This window comes from Culex pipiens, chromosome 1 (genome assembly GCF_016801865.2).
Source record: "Culex pipiens pallens isolate TS chromosome 1, TS_CPP_V2, whole genome shotgun sequence".
NCBI classification, from domain to species: Eukaryota; Metazoa; Arthropoda; class Insecta; order Diptera; family Culicidae; genus Culex; species Culex pipiens.
This window is the reverse complement of record NC_068937.1, coordinates 82,305,558-82,331,618: the sequence shown is the minus strand read 5'-3', so window position 1 is coordinate 82,331,618 and position 26,061 is coordinate 82,305,558. Positions and strand designations below refer to the sequence as shown.

At 28.5% G+C, this 26,061-nt stretch overlaps 1 protein-coding gene across 1 annotated transcript in view; it reads left to right on the top strand.

The window, feature by feature from the left end:
• The window catches only part of LOC120430139 (syntaxin-binding protein 5), a 45,855-nt gene continuing 19,794 nt past the window's right edge, over window positions 1-26,061 (top strand). The window contains 8 exon segments of the mRNA XM_039595226.2: window positions 1-213; window positions 23,592-23,799; window positions 23,865-23,940; window positions 24,002-24,162; window positions 24,226-24,688; window positions 24,818-24,896; window positions 24,957-25,288; window positions 25,347-25,533. Coding sequence (XP_039451160.1) covers window positions 16-213; window positions 23,592-23,799; window positions 23,865-23,940; window positions 24,002-24,162; window positions 24,226-24,688; window positions 24,818-24,896; window positions 24,957-25,288; window positions 25,347-25,533 — 1,704 coding nt within the window. The 5' untranslated portion in view covers window positions 1-15.

Here is a 26,061-nt window from a genome sequence, read left to right as displayed (position 1 = left end):
GCAAGAGTTCATCTCATGTATAGACAAACAAACGCTGAAAGTTTCATCCAAACCGGAGCACCTCGATACGAGCTGTTACACATTGGTGAAATACTCGCTGTTAAACGCAAGATCAACTTTTCCAAAGTCATTTTTGCTTTCTTTCACAGAATCAGAAAGACTCATCCTGGCGCAATCGTACATTTATCGGACAACCCTTTAGATGCGAATAAGGTAAGATATCGATTCTTCAATTTCATTGGCTCTATTATCTTTCAAATGATTTTTAAAATATATAAAAAATTATCAGAACAATCTGTTTAATCCAGAATCTAAAAAAAACGTCATGCTCCTAACAAAAACCATAAAAAATTGTTACACATAGAGTAGAGCGCCGGGACCGTGGTGTAGGGGTAAGCGTGGTTGCCTCTCACCCAGTCGACCTGGGTTTGATCCCAGAAGGTCCCGGTGGCAAATTTTGAGACGAGATTTGTCTGATCACGCCTTCCGTCGGACAGGGAAGTAAATGTTGGTCCCGGTCTAACCCAGTGGTTAGGTCGTTAGCTCAGTCCAGGTGTAGGAGTCGTCTCCCTGGGTCCTGTCTCGGTGGAGTCGCTGGTAGGCAGTTAGACTAACAATCCTAAGGTCGTCAGTTCGAATCCCGGGGTGGATGGAAGCTAAGGTGTAAAAAGAGGTTTGCAATTGCCTCAACAATCAAGCCTTCGAACACCTAGTTTCGAGTAGGAATCTCGCAATCGAGAACGCCAAGGCAATGCTGTAGAGCGAATAATTTGATTTTTATTTTTTTGAGAGTAGAGCGGAGCAAAGGTTCGCACCTAATGGCCATCATTCTGTCACCAGTGACCATTGAATATTTCGGATTCGACCTGTTTACCAAAGTGCACAATTATAACTTGCCTATAAAACGTAGTACTTGGTTTTACCACAAATTGCTTGTATCTCGAGAACCAGGCAATTCCTCTAAAAAAAATGAAGTGCGTAACCCCACGCGGGGCAAAGGTACACGGATAGAAATCCTGTCCGGGAAATCGACAACATTGTTCTCGATTCGTTCTGAAATTCGTTTCAGAATGTTGTCGACCAGTCGTCCGGTAACATTTGCAACAAAATCGAGAACAATGTTGTCGATTTTGAGTCGTCACGGTTGGTGACGCCTGGCAAAAAAAAGCACGCAGCCTTCCCGAACGGTTTAATCGGTTTTTGAATTGACCGTTGGTTTTGGTTTTTGAATTGACCGTTGGATATTTCTTTTGGTTCAGTAAAACAGTTGATTCGTTTTTTTTTTATTTATTGAGGCAAAAAATACATCATTAATTACAAAACTATTTTTTGTGTGAGTGTGTGTGTGTGTCTGTGTGTGTGTGTTGGTTTGGAATATTGAGATTTAGGAATCAAGGAATTAAGGAATTAAGGAATTAAGGAATTTAGGAATTTGGGAATTTGGGAATTTGGGAATTTGGGAATTTGGGAATTTGGGAATTTAGGAATTTAGGAATTTAGGAATTTAGGAATTTAGGAATTTGAGGATTTAGGAATTTGGGAATTAGGGATTTTGGGATTTTTGGAATTTGAGAATTTGGGCATTTGAGAATTTGGTAATTTGGGAATTTAGAAATTTAAGAATTTAAGAATTTGTGAATTTGGGAATTTGTGAATTTGGGAATTTGGGAATTTGGGAATTGAAGAATTTGGGGATATGGGAATTTGTGAATTTGGGGATTTGGAAATCTGGGAATTTAGGAATTTAGGAATTTGGGAATTAGGGAATTTGAGAATTTGGGACATTAGGAATTTGGAATTTAGGAATTTAGGAATATAGGAATTTAGGAATTTAGGAATTTAGGAATTTAGGAATTTAGGAATTTAGGAATTTAGGAATTTAGGAATTCAGAAATTTGAGAATTTGGGAATTGAAGAATTTGGGGATATGGGAATTTGGGAATTTGGAAATCTGGGAATTTGGGAATTTGGGAATTTGAGAATTTGGGAATTTAGGAATTTGGAATTTAGGAATTTAGGAATTTGAGAATTTAGGAATTTAGGAATTTAGGAATTTGGGAATTTATAAATTTGGAAATTTAGGAATTTGGGATTTTGGGAATTTGAGAATTTAGGCATTTGGGAATTTGGGAATTTAGGAATTTGGGAATTCGGGAATTTAGGAATTTGAGAATTTAGGAATTTGGAAATTTGGAAATTTGGGAATTCGGGAATTTGAGAATTTGGGAATTTAGAAATTTAGGAATTTGGAATTTAGGAATTTGGGAATTTGGAAATTAGGAAATTGGGGAATTAGGGAACTTGGGAATTTGTGATTTTGTGAATTTGGGAATTTGGGAATTTGTGAATTTGGGAATAAGTGAATTTGGGAATTTAAGAATTTAAGAATTTGGGAATTTAGAAATTTAGGAATTTGGGAATTTGGGAATAAGGAAATTAGGGAACTTGGGAATTTGTGATTTTGTGAATTTGGGAATTTGTGAATTTGGGAATTTGGGAATAAGTGAATTTAGGAATTTTAGAATTTGGGAATTTGGGAATTTAGGATTTTTGGAATTTGAGAATTAGGGAATTTAAGAATTTGGGAATTAGGGAATTTAGGAGATGGAGAATTTAGGAACTGAGGAATTTAGGAATTTAGGAATTTGAGAATTTAGGAATTTAGGAATTAAGGAATTTGGGATTCTGAGAATTTGTGAATTTGTGAATTTGGGAATTTGAGAATTTGGGAACATGGGAATTTGAGGATTTGGGAATTTGGGAATTTAGGAATTTGGGAATTTAGGAATTTGAGAATTTAGGAATTTAGGAATTTGGGAATTTGGGAATTTGGGAATTTGGGAATTTAGGAATTTGGGAATTTGGGAATATAAGAATTTGGGAATTTGGGAATTTTGGAATGTAGGAATTTGGGAATTTAAGAATTGGGGAATTTGGGAATTTAGGAATTTGAGAATTTAGGAATTTGGGAATTTGGGAATTTAGGAATTTGGGAATTTAGGAATTTGGGAATTAGGGAATTTAAGAATTTGGAAATTTGTGAATTTGGGAATTTAAGAATTTAAGAATTTGGGAATTTGGGATTTTGGGAATTTGAGAATTTGGGAATTTAAGAATTTGGGAATTTGGGAATTTAGGAGTTTGAGAATTTAGGAACTTAGGAATTTAGGAATTGAGGATTTTAGGAATTTAGGAATTTGAGGATTAATGAATATGCAAATTTGCGCAAACAATTCCAAATTTCCAAACTCCGAATTTCAAATTCCAAACTTCCAAATCTCCAAACTTCCAAATTCCAAATTCCAAATTTCCAAACTTCCAAATTCCAAATTCCAAACTCCAAACTTCCAAATTCCAAACTTCCAAACTTCCAAACTTCCAAATTTCCAAATTTCCAAATTTCCAAACTTCCAAATTTCCAAACTTCCAAATTCCAAATTCCAAATTCCAAATTTCCAAATTCCAAATTTCCAAACTTCCAAATTCCAAACTTCCAAACTTCCAAATTCCAAACTCCAAACTTCCAAATTTCCAAATTCCAAACCTTCCAAACTTCCAAATTCCAAATTCCAAAATTCCAAATTCCAAATATCCAAATTCCAAATTCCAAATCCAAACTTCCAAAACTCCAAATTCCAAATTCCAAACTTCCAAAATTCCAAATCTCCAAATTTCCAAACCTCCAAATTCCAAATTCCAAACTTCCAATCTCCAAACTTCCAAACTTCCAAACTTCCAAACTTCCAAATCTCCAAACTCCAAACTTCCAAACTTCCAAATTCCAAACTCCAAAATCCAAATTCCAAAACTCCAAACTCCAAATTCCAAACTTCCAAACTCCAAACTTCCAAAACTTCCAAACTTCCAAACTCCAAACTTCCAAATTCCAAATTCCAAACTTCCAAATTCCAAACTTCCAAACTCCAAACTCCAAATTCCAAACTCCAAACTTCCAAACTTCCAAACTCCAAACTCCAAACTTCCAAACTTCCAAACTCCAAACTTCCAAACTTCCAAATTCCAAACTTCCAAACTCCAAAATTCCAAACTTCCAAACTTCCAACTTCCAAACTTCAAATTCCAAACTCCAAATTCCAAACTCCAAACTCCAAAATTCCAAATTCCAAAATTCCAAACTCCAAACTTCCAAAACTCCAAATTCCAAATTCCAAACTTCCAAATCTCCAAACTTCCAAACTCCAAAACTCCAAAACTTCCAAACTCCAAATCCAAAATCCAAAACTCCAAATTCCAAGCTCCAATCTCCAAACTCTAAACTTCAAATTCCAAACTCCAAATTCCAAACTCCAAACTCCTAGCTCCAATCTCCAAACTCCAAACTCCAAACTTCAAACTCCAAATTCCAAACTCCAAAATTCCAAACTCCAAACTCCAAAACTCCAAACTCCAAATTCCAAAACTCCAAATCCAAACTCCAAAATCCAAACTCCAAAACTCCAAAACTCCAAACTCCAAAACTCCAAAACTCCAAACTCCAAACTCCAAAACTCCAAAACTCCAAACTCCAAAACTCCAAAACTCCAAAACTCCAAAACTCCAAACTCCAAAACTCCAAACTCCAAAACTCCAAAACTCCAAAACTCCAAAACTCCAAAACTCCAAAACTCCAAAACTCCAAAACTCCAAAACTCCAAAACTCCAAAACTCCAAAACTCCAAAACTCCAAAACTCCAAAACTCCAAAACTCCAAAACTCCAAAACTCCAAAACTCCAAAACTCCAAAACTCCAAAACTCCAAAACTCCAAAACTCCAAAACTCCAAAACTCCAAAACTCCAAAACTCCAAAACTCCAAAACTCCAAAACTCCAAAACTCCAAAACTCCAAAACTCCAAAACTCCAAAACTCCAAAACTCCAAAACTCCAAAACTCCAAAACTCCAAAACTCCAAAACTCCAAAACTCCAAAACTCCAAAACTCCAAAACTCCAAAACTCCAAAACTCCAAAACTCCAAAACTCCAAAACTCCAAAACTCCAAAACTCCAAAACTCCAAAACTCCAAAACTCCAAAACTCCAAAACTCCAAAACTCCAAAACTCCAAAACTCCAAAACTCCAAAACTCCAAAACTCCAAAACTCCAAAACTCCAAAACTCCAAAACTCCAAAACTCCAAAACTCCAAAACTCCAAAACTCCAAAACTCCAAAACTCCAAAAACTCCAAAACTCCAAAACTCCAAAACTCCAAAACTCCAAAACTCCAAAACTCCAAACTCCAAAACTCCAAAACTCCAAAACTCCAAAACTCCAAAACTCCAAAACTCCAAAACTCCAAAACTCCAAAACTCCAAAACTCCAAAACTCCAAAACTCCAAAACTCCAAAACTCCAAAACTCCAAAACTCCAAAACTCCAAAACTCCAAAACTCCAAAACTCCAAAACTCCAAAACTCCAAAACTCCAAAACTCCAAAACTCCAAAACTCCAAAACTCCAAAACTCCAAAACTCCAAAACTCCAAAACTCCAAAACTCCAAAACTCCAAAACTCCAAAACTCCAAAACTCCAAAACTCCAAAACTCCAAAACTCCAAAACTCCAAAACTCCAAAACTCCAAAACTCCAAAACTCCAAAACTCCAAAACTCCAAAACTCCAAAACTCCAAAACTCCAAAACTCCAAAACTCCAAAACTCCAAAACTCCAAAACTCCAAAACTCCAAAACTCCAAAACTCCAAAACTCCAAAACTCCAAAACTCCAAAACTCCAAAAACTCCAAAACTCCAAAACTCCAAAACTCCAAAACTCCAAAACTCCAAAACTCCAAAACTCCAAAACTCCAAAACTCCAAAACTCCAAAACTCCAAAACTCCAAAACTCCAAAACTCCAAAACTCCAAAACTCCAAAACTCCAAAAACTCCAAAACTCCAAAACTCCAAAACTCCAAAACTCCAAAACTCCAAAACTCCAAAACTCCAAAACTCCAAAACTCCAAAAACTCCAAAACTCCAAAACTCCAAAACTCCAAAAACTCCAAAACTCCAAAACTCCAAAACTCCAAAACTCCAAAACTCCAAAACTCCAAAACTCCAAAACTCCAAAACTCCAAAACTCCAAAACTCCAAAACTCCAAAACTCCAAAACTCCAAAACTCCAAAACTCCAAAACTCCAAAACTCCAAAACTCCAAAACTCCAAAACTCCAAAACTCCAAAACTCCAAAACTCCAAAACTCCAAAACTCCAAAACCCAAAACTCCAAAACTCCAAAACTCCAAAACTCCAAAACTCCAAAACTCCAAAACTCCAAAACTCCAAAAACTCCAAAACTCCAAAACTCCAAAACTCCAAAACTCCAAAACTCCAAAACTCCAAAACTCCAAAACTCCAAAACTCCAAAACTCCAAAACTCCAAAACTCCAAAACTCCAAAACTCCAAAACTCCAAAACTCCAAAACTCCAAAACTCCAAAACTCCAAAACTCCAAAACTCCAAAACTCCAAAACTCCAAAACTCCAAAACTCCAAAACTCCAAAACTCCAAAACTCCAAAACTCCAAAACTCCAAAACTCCAAAACTCCAAAACTCCAAAACTCCAAAACTCCAAAACTCCAAAACTCCAAAACTCCAAAACTCCAAAACTCCAAAACTCCAAAACTCCAAAACTCCAAAACTCCAAAACTCCAAACTCCAAAACTCCAAAACTCCAAAACTCCAAAACTCCAAAACTCCAAAACTCCAAAACTCCAAAACTCCAAAACTCCAAAACTCCAAAACTCCAAAACTCCAAAACTCCAAAACTCCAAAACTCCAAAACTCCAAAACTCCAAAACTCCAAAACTCCAAAACTCCAAAACTCCAAAACTCCAAAACTCCAAAACTCCAAAACTCCAAAACTCCAAAACTCCAAAACTCCAAAACTCCAAAACTCCAAAACTCCAAAACTCCAAAACTCCAAAACTCCAAAACTCCAAAACTCCAAAAACTCCAAAACTCCAAAAACTCCAAAACTCCAAAACTCCAAAACTCCAAAACTCCAAAACCCAAACTCCAAAACTCCAAAACTCCAAAAACTCCAAAACTCCAAAACTCCAAAACTCCAAAACTCCAAAACTCCAAAACTCCAAAACTCCAAAACTCCAAAACTCCAAAACTCCAAAACTCCAAAACTCCAAAACTCCAAAACTCCAAAACTCCAAAACTCCAAAACCCCAAAACTCCAAAACTCCAAAACTCCAAAACTCCAAAACCCCCAAACCTTCAAAACTCCACAAATCCAACACAAAAAACCTAACCAACAAACCTCCCAAAACACCAAACCTATATAACTCTAAAACTCCAAAAAACCCACACCTCCAAAACTCCACACCTCCCAACCGCCAAAAGTCCAAACAACCACCACTCCATACTCCAATACGCAAAAAAAAACCACCCCCCCAACCCCCCAACCACCAACACGCTAAACCTCACAAACGTTAACATCCCAAAACGAAAAATAAAACTCCACAAATGCCCAACTCCACAAATGCCACACCCCAAAATCCCTAAACGCAAAGCCCCAAACCTCCCAAAAGCCCAACACTCCAACAAAAAAAAACCCTAACACTCCAAACCTCAAAAACGGCAACGCCCCAATCCTAGTAAAACCCCAAATACGACTCCCGCCACCACGCCAATACGCCAACCCCCCCAACCCCCCACCACCAACCACCACGATTAAATCCCCAGATCCACAACACGCCAAAACTCCCAAACCCCACCGCCAAAACCCAAAATGCCTGTATCTCCAACCCCCAAACCTCCCAAACTCCACAACGCCACCCCCCCAACCCCCCAACCGTAAGCTCCCCAAACCCATAAAATTCCAACCCGCCAAAAAGACCGACCCGCCAAACCCCAAACGCCAACAACGTAGTAAATCCCACCGATCAAATACAACCCCCAAAACCCAAAACTTCAAATGCTCCAAAACCTCCCCAACCTCCCCAACCGCCAATACTCGAAAACTCAATAACCAAAAACCCCCCCACCCATCCAATCCCAAAAATCCCAAATCTCCAAAAAGCCAAACCCCCTCAATCCCCAGACCTCCAACCACCCAAACAGCCAGAATGTCAAATCGCCAATGCCCCAACCCCCACCAACGCAAACACGCCAACACTCAAAACATTAAAATCCCTAAACCAGAAATTCCAAACAGCCCAATAATCACAAAAAGCCAAAAATGCCAAACCCCAAAATTCCCTAACTCCAACCCCATACCCCCAATGGCCCCCCCACTCCAAATGCGCACAAACTTAACACCGCCATAACGACAACGCCAAAACGCCCAAAATCCAATCCTCCAAAACACCGAACCCCCAAAACGTGCACAATCCACCAACACGCCAAACGCCATACTCCAAACATCCCAAACTGCAAAACTCCAAATATGCAAAACCCCAAAACCGCCAAACCTGTAAAAGGCCAACACTCGAAAAATCCCAACGCCAAGCCTCCAAAAGTCAACGCGAAACGAGTAGGACTCGAGACGCCCCCTAGAGATTAGAGATATTAGAGATGATATAGATGATATAGTAGAGTGTAGTATATAGAAGAAGTATAGAGAGTTGTGATAGAGATTATTATGAGATATAGATATAGATATATAGTGATAGAGAGTGTGATAGTAGATAGATAGAATGTGAGAGAGATAGAGTGAGGAGTGAGAGAGATGTAGTATGATGAGTATATGAGAGTTGAGATAGTATGAGACAGATAGATAGTATGTGATGAGATTAGAGTGTAGGATAACCGCGCCAACTGCACGACCGCCCGCTATGTACCGTACATGATGCAGGACCACCTTCAGCGGAATTATTGCATCGTCGGAACTTCCTACTCCTCTGTTAGCAGCCAAGTTTTCCAGGGACGTCAATCAACGGCAGCACGGCAACGGCTCGTTGATGATTACCTTCCGATGGACAATATCTTCTCCTTGGCGGCCGTGGAGGTCGGCGGCGCAGGAGGTCTATTGAAGGAAAAGGTTGATTAGGTTATGGTATTTCGGGAGGTTTTATCATTCAAACTTACCACACTTCATGGAGTAGCGAATCAACACCTTTGGCCGCTTCTTGTGGTGCTTCTGCTGTAGCTGGAACCGGTTGTCTTCTCTGAACTTATACTCCAATCCCATTGCTGAGGAGGATTCCCCTGCCTGGTCGCTCAGAACCGATATCCATCGGTTCGTGCCAGTAAAAACACCGCTGGGGGAGCACTTTCGAGCGGCGGGAGGCCGCTTAGGTTCGGCGCCGCTGTCAGGAATCGGCAATCGTGATTCCGAACCGGCGCTGTTGTCGAAAACCTGGCCGAACTAGGTGCGGCCAACGTCGTCGGAGGAACTGCTGATCAACACGCAGACCCGGCGAACAAGAACCACGTTCCGTTGGCCAACTACGCGAGCCACATTCCGCTGGCCAACGCCGAAAAAGAACTAAGGTGTCCAACAACCGTCCTCGCCGAAGAACCACGCGCCGCAATGCTAGCGGACTCCCGAAGAACCAGGCCGGGTCGTCCCCGTCATTCTGCGCCAGCAGAACCGAACGTGATCCGGAGGGAACCGGGTCGTCAGATAACCACTCGTCGCGCAGCTTTTTTTCCACAAATTCTCTCAAACTAAAACCAAAACATAAACAAACAGTAAAAATCGCGCGGTGGAATTGGGTTGCGGTTTTGGTTGCGTTTGACAGTTGTTACGCTTCAGAAAATTTGAGAAAAGCGGGGGGCGATTTCGAACACAAATGTTTTCGAATGTGATGAAAATGTTGTCGTTTTTGAAAACATTTGAAACGAAATCGAAAACAAACGATGTTTTCGATTTCAAGACAGTTTGATTTTGGATTTGCGGACCGGATTTCTATCCGTGTATGCGCAGTCTGCGAGGCAAAGGTATTTTACGCTTATTTTATGTGTAAAAGTTAATTTTTCATGTAGTTTTCAATAGGGGATCGTTTTTACGCCAAATAAAGATAATTTTATGGTTCACTGACTATGGTTATGGTTAGAATACCCGAGCAGAGGTAAATAACACGGGAATATCAAATTTTGGTATTACTTGGGCAAATAACAGGGACCAAAATGTGCCCTTGGTTGCTAAAATACCATGAAATCATACCAAAGACTTGTATGTGGAAGAGCACAGCAATACCAAACCATGTTATTCCAAGGGCAAAATAAAACCATTCCAATACCAAGTGGACCTCGTCGGTCCGAATTGGGCGCAGAGCCTCCACCCAGTCAAATCAGTTTAAATTCTGAAACGGAATCTAATTAGAATCCGTTATACGATTCTAATTAGATTCCGTTTCAGAATTCGGATTGAGTTAACTAGGCAGGAGAGATATCACTTGCCCTCTCTGAGATGGTGTCCAAAGATGGCGATGTCTTCGGATCCCGGATCGGAAAAGGGACCTTGAAATTGTTTTCCAAGATCATGTCAGCAGGCGTCAAAGAGAGTGGCATCTCTTCATCATTGCCTTCTTCGTTTCGTGAGTTCTCGATTTGATGTTCGTTGTCGTCTTAAGTACCGTTTCCGCTGAGCTCGTTCGTGATTTCAGTTGAGTGATTCGGCAAGATCGTCGCGGTGTCGGTCCCGGATATACTGATGCAGCCGATTGGATTTGTTTGTCGTGGTGTAGTTTGGGTTTGCAAAACCGTGGGGAAGGTACCTTCGTTCACCACACCAGCGTAACTTTGTGGTGCAGTTGTCTGTGTGCTTTTCTGTCTTTCGCTAAGGTCGGCCTTCTGGCCGAGAAGTTTTTTGTTTTCAACACATGACATCCCTATGTGTTGAGTTAGTGTGCAGTGTCTGCACGTCGCTACACAGAAAAAAAATTGAGTTTTAGAATGTTGAAAATTTGGTAGGTTGAATATCACCTCTCTTTATGAGTAATATTACATAGAAAATGTATGAAAATGTGAACCTGATGAGTATTCATCAAAAACTAATAAAAATTAATCATTTTGTATCATTTTTTGGGGTATAATTAATATTTTTTTTGACACAAAATCTGTCACCATTTCCTGATGAATTTACCATCATTTATTTTTCTGTATAGTTGACCTGTGTAGGTGACCAGCGATAGTTCGTTTTTGATTGTAACGAACGACTTAATATGGCGGCGAAGCACCATCTTTGCAATCCGGGTTCCTGACGATACGCCGCGGAATTCGAATTTTTCTCCCCAAACTGCCTCTTGGATGCTAAAGACATCACCGTAGTGCCGAAGAAAGGCCACAATTTCGTCATTCGTGATGTTTTCGGAGAGATGGTGGATTTTGACCTCCACTCCCCCGTCCTCCATCGTTAACCGAACATTGACCTTGGTTTTGTTAATCACAAGCTCGTGCTTCTCGTTGTGCATAGCAACAATGTCTTGAGCTATTTTTAACTCACTGCACTTAACATGTGCGCAATTTTGCGCATGGTTGATCTGGAGCCTTTTTACTTTCTCTGGGTATCGGACCCGAATGACTCTTGAGTTAAGTGGTCCTAAAACGCAAATAAATAAATAAAACTTTCTCTGGCCTCAAGGCCAGATTAACGTGCAACAACTTGTGCAGCTCTTTAAATGATTTGCGTTTTGGGAAATTCGATAGAAGCACCTTGAAGATTTTCTCGCGAGTTTGCACTTAAACATATTTGTGATGGCTAGGCATAGCCAGATTGAAGAATACAAAAATACAAAAATACAAAAATACAAAAATACAAAAATACAAAAATACAAAAATACAAAAATACAAAAATACAAAAATACAAAAATACAAAAATACAAAAATACAAAAATACAAAAATACAAAAATACAAAAATACAAAAATACAAAAATACAAAAATACAAAAATACAAAAATACAAAAATACAAAAATACAAAAATACAAAAATACAAAAATACAAAAATACAAAAATACAAAAATACAAAAATACAAAAATACAAAAATACAAAAATACAAAAATACAAAAATACAAAAATACAAAAATACAAAATACAAAAATACAAAAATACAAAAATACAAAAATACAAAAATACAAAAATACAAAAATACAAAAATACAAAAATACAAAATACAAAAATACAAAAATACAAAAATACAAAAATACAAAAATACAAAAATACAAAAATACAAAAATACAAAAATACAAAAATACAAAAATACAAAAATACAAAAATACAAAAATACAAAAATACAAAAATACAAAAATACAAAAATACAAAAATACAAAAATACAAAATACAAAAATACAAAAATACAAAAATACAAAAATACAAAAATACAAAAATACAAAAATACAAAAATACAAAAATACAAAAATACAAAAATACAAAAATACAAAAATACAAAAATACAAAAATACAAAAATACAAAAATACAAAAATACAAAAATACAAAAATACAAAAATACAAAAATACAAAAATACAAAAATACAAAAATACAAAAATACAAAAATACAAAAATACAAAAATACAAAAATACAAAAATACAAAAATACAAAAATACAAAAATACAAAAATACAAAATACAAAAATACAAAAATACAAAAATACAAAAATACAAAAATACAAAAATACAAAAATACAAAAATACAAAAATACAAAAATACAAAAATACAAAAATACAAAAATACAAAAATACAAAAATACAAAAATACAAAAATACAAAAATACAAAAATACAAAAATACAAAAATACAAAAATACAAAAATACAAAAATACAAAAATACAAAAATACAAAAATACAAAAATACAAAAATACAAAAATACAAAAATACAAAAATACAAAAATACAAAAATACAAAAATACAAAAACAAAAATACAAAAATACAAAAATACAAAAATACAAAAATACAAAAATACAAAAATACAAAAATACAAAAATACAAAAATACAAAAATACAAAAATACAAAAATACAAAAATACAAAAATACAAAAATACAAAAATACAAAAATACAAAAATACAAAAATACAAAAATACAAAAATACAAAAATACAAAAATACAAAAATACAAAAATACAAAAATACAAAAATACAAAAATACAAAAATACAAAAATACAAAAATACAAAAATACAAAAATACAAAAATACAAAAATACAAAAATACAAAAATACAAAAATACAAAAATACAAAAATACAAAAATACAAAAATACAAAAATACAAAAATACAAAAATACAAAAATACAAAAATACAAAAATACAAAAATACAAAAATACAAAAATACAAAAATACAAAAATACAAAAATACAAAAATACAAAAATACAAAAATACAAAAATACAAAAATACAAAATACAAAAATACAAAAATACAAAAATACAAAAATACAAAAATACAAAATACAAAAATACAAAAATACAAAAATACAAAAATACAAAAATACAAAAATACAAAAATACAAAAATACAAAAATACAAAAATACAAAAATACAAAAATACAAAAATACAAAAATACAAAAATACAAAAATACAAAAATACAAAAATACAAAAATACAAAAATACAAAAATACAAAAATACAAAAATACAAAAATACAAAAATACAAAAATACAAAAATACAAAAATACAAAAATACAAAAATACAAAAATACAAAAATACAAAAATACAAAAATACAAAAATACAAAAATACAAAAATACAAAAATACAAAAATACAAAAATACAAAAATACAAAAATACAAAAATACAAAAATACAAAAATACAAAAATACAAAAATACAAAAATACAAAAATACAAAAATACAAAAATACAAAAATACAAAAATACAAAAATACAAAAATACAAAAATACAAAAATACAAAAATACAAAAATACAAAAATACAAAAATACAAAAATACAAAAATACAAAAATACAAAAATACAAAAATACAAAAATACAAAAATACAAAAATACAAAAATACAAAAATACAAAAATACAAAAATACAAAAATACAAAAATACAAAAATACAAAAATACAAAAATACAAAAATACAAAAATACAAAAATACAAAAATACAAAAATACAAAAATACAAAAATACAAAAATACAAAAATACAAAAATACAAAAATACAAAAATACAAAAATACAAAAATACAAAAATACAAAAATACAAAAATACAAAAATACAAAAATACAAAAATACAAAAATACAAAAATACAAAAATACAAAAATACAAAATACAAAAATACAAAAATACAAAAATACAAAAATACAAAAATACAAAAATACAAAAATACAAAAATACAAAAATACAAAAATACAAAAATACAAAAATACAAAAATACAAAAATACAAAAATACAAAAATACAAAAATACAAAAATACAAAAATACAAAAATACAAAAATACAAAAATACAAAAATACAAAAATACAAAAATACAAAAATACAAAAATACAAAAATACAAAAATACAAAAATACAAAAATACAAAAATACAAAAATACAAAAATACAAAAATACAAAAATACAAAAATACAAAAATACAAAAATACAAAAATACAAAAATACAAAAATACAAAAATACAAAAATACAAAAATACAAAAATACAAAAATACAAAAATACAAAAATACAAAAATACAAAAATACAAAAATACAAAAATACAAAAATACAAAAATACAAAAATACAAAAATACAAAAATACAAAAATACAAAAATACAAAAATACAAAAATACAAAAATACAAAAATACAAAAATACAAAAATACAAAAATACAAAAATACAAAAATACAAAAATACAAAAATACAAAAATACAAAAATACAAAAATACAAAAATACAAAAATACAAAATACAAAATACAATGATACAATGATACAAAAATACAAAAATACAAGAATACAAAAATACAAAAATACAAAAATACAAAAATACAAAAATACAAAAATACAAAAATACAAAATACAAAAATACAAAAATACAAAAATACAAAAATACAAAAATACAAAAATACAAAAATACAAAAATACAAAAATACAAAAATACAAAAATACAAAAATACAAAAATACAAAAATACAAAAATACAAAAATACAAAAATACAAAAATACAAAAATATAAAAATACAAAAATACAAAAATACAAAAATACAAAAATACAAAAATACAAAAATACAAAAATACAAAAATACAAAAATACAAAATACAAAAATACAAAAATACAAAAATACAAAAATACAAAAATACAAAAATACAAAAATACAAAAATACAAAAATACAAAAATACAAAAATACAAAAATACAAAAATACAAAAATACAAAAATACAAAAATACAAAAATACAAAAATACAAAAATACAAAAATACAAAAATACAAAAATACAAAAATACAAAAATACAAAAATACAAAAATACAAAAATACAAAAATACAAAAATACAAAAATACAAAAATACAAAAATACAAAAATACAAAAATACAAAAATACAAAAATACAAAAATACAAAAATACAAAAATACAAAAATACAAAAATACAAAAATACAAAAATACAAAAATACAAAAATACAAAAATACAAAAATACAAAAATACAAAAATACAAAAATACAAAAATACAAAATACAAAAATACAAAAATACAAAAATACAAAAATACAAAAATACAAAAATACAAAAATACAAAAATACAAAAATACAAAAATACAAAAATACAAAAATACAAAAATACAAAAATACAAAAATACAAAATACAAAAATACAAAAATACAAAAATACAAAAATACAAAAATACAAAAATACAAAAATACAAAAATACAAAAATACAAAAATACAAAAATACAAAAATACAAAAATACAAAAATACAAAAATACAAAAATACAAAAATACAAAAATACAAAAATACAAAAATACAAAAATACAAAAATACAAAAATACAAAAATACAAAAATACAAAAATACAAAAATACAAAAATACAAAAATACAAAAATACAAAAATACAAAAATACAAAAATACAAAAATACAAAAATACAAAAATACAAAAATACAAAAATACAAAAATACAAAAATACAAAAATACAAAAATACAAAAATACAAAAATACAAAAATACAAAAATACAAAAATACAAAAATACAAAAATACAAAAATACAAAAATACAAAAATACAAAAATACAAAAATACAAAAATACAAAAATACAAAAATACAAAAATACAAAAATACAAAAATACAAAAATACAAAAATACAAAAATACAAAAATACAAAAATACAAAAATACAAAAATACAAAAATACAAAAATACAAAAATACAAAAATACAAAAATACAAAAATACAAAAATACAAAAATACAAAAATACAAAAATACAAAAATACAAAAATACAAAAATACAAAAATACAAAAATACAAAAATACAAAAATACAAAAATACAAAAATACAAAAATACAAAAATACAAAAATACAAAAATACAAAAATACAAAAATACAAAAATACAAAAATACAAAAATACAAAAATACAAAATACAAAAATACAAAAATACAAAAATACAAAAATACAAAAATACAAAAATACAAAAATACAAAAATACAAAAATACAAAAATACAAAAATACAAAAATACAAAAATACAAAAATACAAAAATACAAAATACAAAAATACAAAAATACAAAAATACAAAAATACAAAATACAAAAATACAAAAATACAAAAATACAAAAATACAAAAATACAAAAATACAAAAATACAAAAATACAAAAATACAAAAATACAAAATACAAAAATACAAAAATACAAAAATACAAAAATACAAAAATACAAAAATACAAAAATACAAAAATACAAAAATACAAAAATACAAAAATACAAAAATACAAAAATACAAAAATACAAAAATACAAAAATACAAAAATACAAAATACAAAAATACAAAAATACAAAAATACAAAAATACAAAAATACAAAAATACAAAAATACAAAAATACAAAAATACAAAAATACAAAAATACAAAAATACAAAAATACAAAAATACAAAAATACAAAAATACAAAAATACAAAAATACAAAAATACAAAAATACAAAAATACAAAAATACAAAATACAAAAATACAAAAATACAAAAATACAAAAATACAAAAATACAAAAATACAAAAATACAAAAATACAAAAATACAAAAATACAAAAATACAAAAATACAAAAATACAAAAATACAAAAATACAAAAATACAAAAATACAAAAATACAAAAATACAAAAATACAAAAATACAAAAATACAAAAATACAAAAAAATACAAAAATACAAAAATACAAAAATACAAAAATACAAAAATACAAAAATACAAAAATACAAAAATACAAAAATACAAAAATACAAAATACAAAAATACAAAAATACAAAAATACAAAAATACAAAAATACAAAAATACAAAAATACAAAAATACAAAAATACAAAAATACAAAAATACAAAAATACAAAAATACAAAAATACAAAAATACAAAAATACAAAAATACAAAAATACAAAAATACAAAAATACAAAAATACAAAATACAAAAATACAAAAATACAAAAATACAAAAATACAAAAATACAAAAATACAAAAATACAAAAATACAAAAATACAAAAATACAAAAATACAAAAATACAAAAATACAAAAATACAAAAATACAAAAATACAAAAATACAAAAATACAAAAATACAAAAATACAAAAATACAAAAATACAAAAATACAAAAATACAAAAATACAAAAATACAAAAATACAAAAATACAAAAATACAAAAATACAAAAATACAAAAATACAAAAATACAAAAATACAAAAATACAAAAATACAAAAATACAAAAATACAAAAATACAAAAATACAAAAATACAAAAATACAAAAATACAAAAATACAAAAATACAAAAATACAAAAATACAAAAATACAAAAATACAAAAATACAAAAATACAAAAATACAAAAATACAAAAATACAAAAATACAAAAATACAAAAATACAAAAATACAAAAATACAAAAATACAAAAATACAAAAATACAAAAATACAAAAATACAAAAATACAAAAATACAAAAATACAAAAATACAAAAATACAAAAATACAAAAATACAAAAATACAAAAATACAAAAATACAAAAATACAAAAATACAAAAATACAAAAATACAAAAATACAAAAATACAAAAATACAAAAATACAAAAATACAAAAATACAAAAATACAAAAATACAAAAATACAAAAATACAAAAATACAAAAATACAAAAATACAAAAATACAAAAATACAAAAATACAAAAATACAAAAATACAAAAATACAAAAATACAAAAATACAAAAATACAAAAATACAAAAATACAAAAATACAAAAATACAAAAATACAAAAATACAAAAATACAAAAATACAAAAATACAAAAATACAAAAATACAAAAATACAAAAAATACAAAAATACAAAAATACAAAAATACAAAAATACAAAAATACAAAAATACAAAAATACAAAAATACAAAAATACAAAAATACAAAAATACAAAAATACAAAAATACAAAAATACAAAAATACAAAAATACAAAAATACAAAAATACAAAAATACAAAAATACAAAAATACAAAAATACAAAAATACAAAAATACAAAAATACAAAAATACAAAAATACAAAAATACAAAAATACAAAAATACAAAAATACAAAAATACAAAATACAAAAATACAAAAATACAAAAATACAAAAATACAAAAATACAAAAATACAAAAATACAAAAATACAAAAATACAAAAATACAAAAATACAAAAATACAAAAATACAAAAATACAAAAATACAAAAATACAAAAATACAAAAATACAAAAATACAAAAATACAAAAATACAAAAATACAAAAATACAAAAATACAAAAATACAAAAATACAAAAATACAAAAATACAAAATACAAAAATACAAAAATACAAAAATACAAAAATACAAAAATACAAAAATACAAAAATACAAAAATACAAAAATACAAAAATACAAAAATACAAAATACAAAAATACAAAAATACAAAAATACAAAAATACAAAAATACAAAAATACAAAAATACAAAAATACAAAAATACAAAAATACAAAAATACAAAAATACAAAAATACAAAAATACAAAAATACAAAAATACAAAAATACAAAAATACAAAAATACAAAAATACAAAAATACAAAAATACAAAAATACAAAAATACAAAAATACAAAAATACAAAAATACAAAAATACAAAAATACAAAAATACAAAAATACAAAAATACAAAAATACAAAAATACAAAAATACAAAAATACAAAAATACAAAAATACAAAAATACAAAAATACAAAAATACAAAAATACAAAAATACAAAAATACAAAATACAAAAATACAAAAATACAAAAATACAAAAATACAAAAATACAAAAATACAAAAATACAAAAATACAAAAATACAAAAATACAAAAATACAAAAATACAAAAATACAAAAATACAAAAATACAAAAATACAAAAATACAAAAATACAAAAATACAAAAATACAAAAATACAAAAATACAAAAATACAAAAATACAAAAATACAAAAATACAAAAATACAAAAATACAAAAATACAAAAATACAAAAATACAAAAATACAAAAATACAAAAATACAAAAATACAAAAATACAAAAATACAAAAATACAAAAATACAAAAATACAAAAATACAAAAATACAAAAATACAAAAATACAAAAATACAAAAATACAAAAATACAAAAATACAAAAATACAAAAATACAAAAATACAAAAATACAAAAATACAAAAATACAAAAATACAAAAATACAAAAATACAAAAATACAAAAATACAAAAATACAAAAATACAAAAATACAAAAATACAAAAATACAAAAATACAAAAATACAAAAATACAAAAATACAAAAATACAAAAATACAAAAATACAAAAATACAAAAATACAAAAATACAAAAATACAAAAATACAAAAATACAAAAATACAAAAATACAAAAATACAAAAATACAAAAATACAAAAATACAAAAATACAAAAATACAAAAATACAAAAATACAAAAATACAAAAATACAAAAATACAAAAATACAAAAATACAAAAATACAAATACAAAAATACAAAAATACAAAAATACAAAAATACAAAAATACAAAAATACAAAAATACAAAAATACAAAAATACAAAAATACAAAAATACAAAAATACAAAAATACAAAAATACAAAAAAAATCAACACAAAAATACAAAAAGAATAGGAAATACAACAAACATAACATTACAATGAACAGGACTGGTATTTGGATTCTGGCGCTTCGGTGCACATGACCGGCAGAATCGAATCCCTGGATCAACGTGGAGCGGTAACGACTACGAATTTGAAGCTTCCCGATGGAAAAGTGCTGAAATCGTCCATGGTAGGGTCGGCAAAGCTTGGTGTTTTGGATGGAAACCGCAAGTCGACTGCTGTAAAGCTGAAGAATGTGTCGTACGTGCCAGGGTTGAAGGCAAATCTCGTTTCAGTAAGTGCAATCTCGATGAAAGGTTTTGACGTTATCTTTAAAGCAAGCGAGTGCTATGCTACAAAAATACAAAAATACAAAAATACAAAAATACAAAAATACAAAAATACAAAAATACAAAAATACAAAAATACAAAAATACAAAAATACAAAAATACAAAAATACAAAAATACAAAAATACAAAAATACAAAAATACAAAAATACAAAAATACAAAAATACAAAAATACAAAAATACAAAAATACAAAAATACAAAAATACAAAAATACAAAAATACAAAAATACAAAAATACAAAAATACAAAAATACAAAAATACAAAAATACAAAAATACAAAAATACAAAAATACAAAAATACAAAAATACAAAAATACAAAAATACAAAAATACAAAAATACAAAAATACAAAAATACAAAAATACAAAAATACAAAAATACAAAAATACAAAAATACAAAAATACAAAAATACAAAAATACAAAAATACAAAAATACAAAAATACAAAAATACAAAAATACAAAAATACAAAAATACAAAAATACAAAAATACAAAAATACAAAAATACAAAAATACAAAAATACAAAAATACAAAAATACAAAAATACAAAAATACAAAAATACAAAAATACAAAAATACAAAAATACAAAAATACAAAAATACAAAAATACAAAAATACAAAAATACAAAAATACAAAAATACAAAAATACAAAAATACAAAAATACAAAAATACAAAAATACAAAAATACAAAAATACAAAAATACAAAAATACAAAAATACAAAAATACAAAAATACAAAAATACAAAAATACAAAAATACAAAAATGCAAAAATACAAAAATACAAAAATACAAAAATACAAAAATACAAAAATACAAAAATACAAAAATACAAAAATACAAAAATACAAAAATACAAAAATACAAAAATACAAAAATACAAAAATACAAAAATACAAAAATACAAAAATACAAAAATACAAAAATACAAAAATACAAAAATACAAAAATACAAAAATACAAAAATACAAAAATACAAAAATACAAAAATACAAAAATACAAAAATACAAAAATACAAAAATACAAAAATACAAAAATACAAAAATACAAAAATACAAAAATACAAAAATACAAAAATACAAAAATACAAAAATACAAAAATACAAAAATACAAAAATACAAAAATACAAAAATACAAAAATACAAAAATACAAAAATACAAAAATACAAAAATACAAAAATACAAAAATACAAAAATACAAAAATACAAAAATACAAAAATACAAAAATACAAAAATACAAAAATACAAAAATACAAAAATACAAAAATACAAAAATACAAAAATACAAAAATACAAAAATACAAAAATACAAAAATACAAAAATACAAAAATACAAAAATACAAAAATACAAAAATACAAAAATACAAAAATACAAAAATACAAAAATACAAAAATACAAAAATGCAAAAATGCAAAAATAAAAAAATACAAAAATACAAAAATACAAAAATACAAAAATACAAAAATACAAAAATACAAAAATACAAAAATACAAAAATACAAAAATACAAAAATACAAAAATACAAAAATACAAAAATACAAAAATACAAAAATACAAAAATACAAAAATACAAAAATACAAAAATACAAAAATACAAAAATACAAAAATAAAAAAATACAAAAATACAAAAATACAAAAATACAAAAATACAAAAATACAAAAATACAAAAATACAAAAATACAAAAATACAAAAATACAAAAATACAAAAATACAAAAATACAAAAATACAAAAATACAAAAATACAAAAATACAAAAATACAAAAATACAAAAATACAAAAATACAAAAATACAAAAATACAAAAATACAAAAATACAAAAATACAAAAATACAAAAATACAAAAATACAAAAAAACAAAAATACAAAAATACAAAAATACATCAACACAAAAATACAAAAAAAATAGGAAATACAACAAACATAACATTACAATGAACAGGACTGGTATTTGGATTCTGGCGCTTCGGTGCACATGACCGGCAGAATCGAATCCCTGGATCAACGTGGAGCGGTAACGACTACGAATTTGAAGCTTCCCGATGGAAAAGTGCTGAAATCGTCCATGGTAGGGTCGGCAAAGCTTGGTGTTTTGGATGGAAACCGCAAGTCGACTGCTGTAAAGCTGAAGAATGTGTCGTACGTGCCAGGGTTGAAGTCAAATCTCGTTTCAGTAAGTGCAATCTCGATGAAAGGTTTTGACGATATCTTTAAAGCAAGCGAGTGCTATGTCATGAAAGATGAAAAGAAAGATCATTGGACAGAAATTTGGCAAGTTGTACAAGCTTAATCTTTGAATTTTAAACAGACGCATTGAATTAGTAGAAGAAAGTACAGTTGAGTTGCCTAGCGAGGAGAAGTGTAGAAGTGATGACGTCATGATGCGCTACACACTAAACTGTCAGCAGTGAAAAACAAAAAGTGTTATCCGATTTCAATAGACAAATCCAGCGAAAGCTCAACGCTGTTTTTTGATGGTGAGAGATTTGACAGCTCCCATACTAAATGTCTCGATTTTCATACTGTTTGTTAATTTTCTTTTAAAATTAAATACTTAACATATGAAAAGTATATATTTTTGGTGCCCAAAATTCCTGCTGAATCGAATGGTGTACTTATCTCGATAGCAAATTTTTCGAACAGTTTTTATGTTAATAATATTCTAGACATATTTTGTGCACGTAATCAATCAATACTTTTATCATGAATAATCATTTTATTGCTTAAAAATTGAGTTTCCCTCAGCTCCCATATTCAAATACTTGGAACAAGACTTGGAAGCTGTCATTTCTAACACCATTGGCCACCTAGCGGCCATTTCAAACTGGATTCGTCTATGTTCTTGAATTGTTTACAACTCTCAATCGTAACTTTTTTTTAACTTTAAAAACTGCTCTACGTATTCAGACCGTAGTCCCAATTAGCCCCACTTGACGGTGCTTCGATTTGGGGATAAATACTTGAAAACATATTATAAGGGTTTTATCAAAATGTATCAAGTGACAATGTTTTTAATTTTTTTTTTTTGCATTTCAGTTGTTGATAGGATTTGAAACAGGTCAATTAGTTCTATGGGATATGAGAGGAAAATGTGCAGAATTTCGATGGATATCGCAGGAACCGCTTTTATCGTGCTCGTGGCATCATGAAGGAAAACACTTTTTTTCATCGCACACCGATGGATCTTTGTGTACGTGGCCTTTAAAACTTTCACCTAAACCTCTAGTGCATGGTTTTCCACACGGTAAGTATGATAGCTTTGAATAACGATCACTTTGTTTTAATTTGTTCAATCAAATACTATTTAAGCTAAGACTAATAAGGATGGAAAAACAGAAACATGCAATGCAATCCAGAAAGTGGAAGTTAAAACAAATAGACTTGGGTAGGTACACATTTCTCAGCTGCACTTTGTTGAGTTACTAAATTTGGGGATCTTGTTTCAGTGAACAATTTACAATATTCTCTGGTGGCCTGCCGACAGAAAAGTGTAGCAGTAAGTCTCATTGCATAACAGTATTAGTTCAAGGCAAATCAACCACAGTATTAGAAATGGAACATCCAGTTATAGATTTTTTTACAATTTGTGAAAGTCCTTGGGGAAGTGGTGAGTAGCTGCACCTTCACTGAAAGTGTGGACTTATTTTTTTTTCTTTTTGCTTTATTTCAGATTTACAAGAACCATACGCCGTTGCAGTCCTGCTGCAAAATGATTTGGTACTGATAGATTTGTTAACACCCGGTTATCCCACATTTGAATCGCCTTATTCCATGGATATACATGAGTCACAAGTTACTTGTTGTACATACCTAGCAGATTGTCCATCTGATTTGGTTCCAGCTTTTTACTCAGTAGGAAGAAATACTTCTAACCGCCGTTCGGGATATTCGGAACGGGAGTGGCCAGTAAATGGTGGAGAATGGCAGCCAACTTCATGTAGTTATTCAGAAATTGTCATGACTGGACATCAAGATGGGTCTATCAAGTTTTGGGACTCGAGTGCTGGAACATTACAAGTGCTTTATAAATTAAAAACGTCTAAAATATTCGAGAAATCCAGAGTGAGATCGATGGACGTCAGTGATGACGATCCTTTATCTATTTCGGCGATATCTTTATGTGCAGAATCAAGGTAAGGGTATTTTTTAACAAAGCCAAATGTTCTAACATCGTTGTAACATACTTGCATCTATTTGAATTGGGAAGCCTAAACCAACGTGATGAGAACTTTTTAAGAGCCAAAAATACTTTTCATTTTCAGAAAATTATGTACAGCCACCAGTAGCGGGCATGTAGTTTTATTCAAGTTTAGGAGAGCTGAAAGCACGGGAGATATTGCCGTATGTAACGAAATGGTTTTATTTTAACAATGTAATACCTAAACTTTGGTACTCTTTAAGGTACTTGAAATTCCTATATCTTATGAAAATTCAGCAGAAAACGATGGCAGTCCAGATTGTGAGTTTGTTCCAAAGACACTGCCAAAACAATACGATTCAACGGATAGCGAGAAAAAGGTAGTTGACTTCGTAAAATACAACATTCAGCGTGTTTATACTTTTTCTTTTTAATTTTCAATAAACTCACAGTGTAACGGAATTTTGAAAGTCCGGAGTGGACCACAAAGGAAACCACCAGGTTTTCAAGCTCAATTAGTATGCGTAACTCCGTGGACACAAGGCACGCACCCTGGTCAAATAACTGCACTCACAATAAACTCCAGCTATGGATTGTAGGTATTATAAATAGAGCCATAGAATCTTATTGAATGTTTGATTTTTGTTCTCCAGAATGGCATATGGAAACGAGTATGGCCTTGCTGTAGTAGACATTGTGCAAAAATCGTGCTTAGTAAACTTATCTACACAGGAAATTTATGGTTCCTTAGATTTATACTCTCGAACTCCCCGGAGTCCAAAGCGATTAGACAGTGTCCAATCAAAGGAAGATCATATGCGATCACCAAGTATAGATCAGGTATGTTGAACGTAGCTATGGATGTGTGTTCTCCAACTCACTAGCATGTTCCGATAAACTTTGCTAATAGCTCATCCTACATTTTCATCACTATACAGATATAACTAAGCAACTTCTGAAAATATAATAAAATAGCTTTATTTTTAAAAACCTTCTTAAACATGTCAATTTATTTACCAATTTTGTTGTACCGTCAGTGGGGCACGGCTTGTCTAAAGGTTATTTTTATAAAACTTGAATGGAACTCGGTAATTCTTTCTGGAGTTTGTAGGGGGGACTGTCCTGAGTCAGGGAAACTGTTTTTCAAAAAAATCTATCGGTAAAAATTGATTTTATCTTTTCTATTAAAGTTTTTATACAATATATTCAAAACAAATATCATGGTTCTCATTGCGCGCTGTTTCTTTTGCGGTGAATGTACATTTTTTTTATGGATGTCAACAATACTAATCGGAGTGAATCATGAATCTGTCTATAAACAGAGTAACCAGGATGGGCGAAGTTTGTGTAAAATTTTGTAAATAAGTT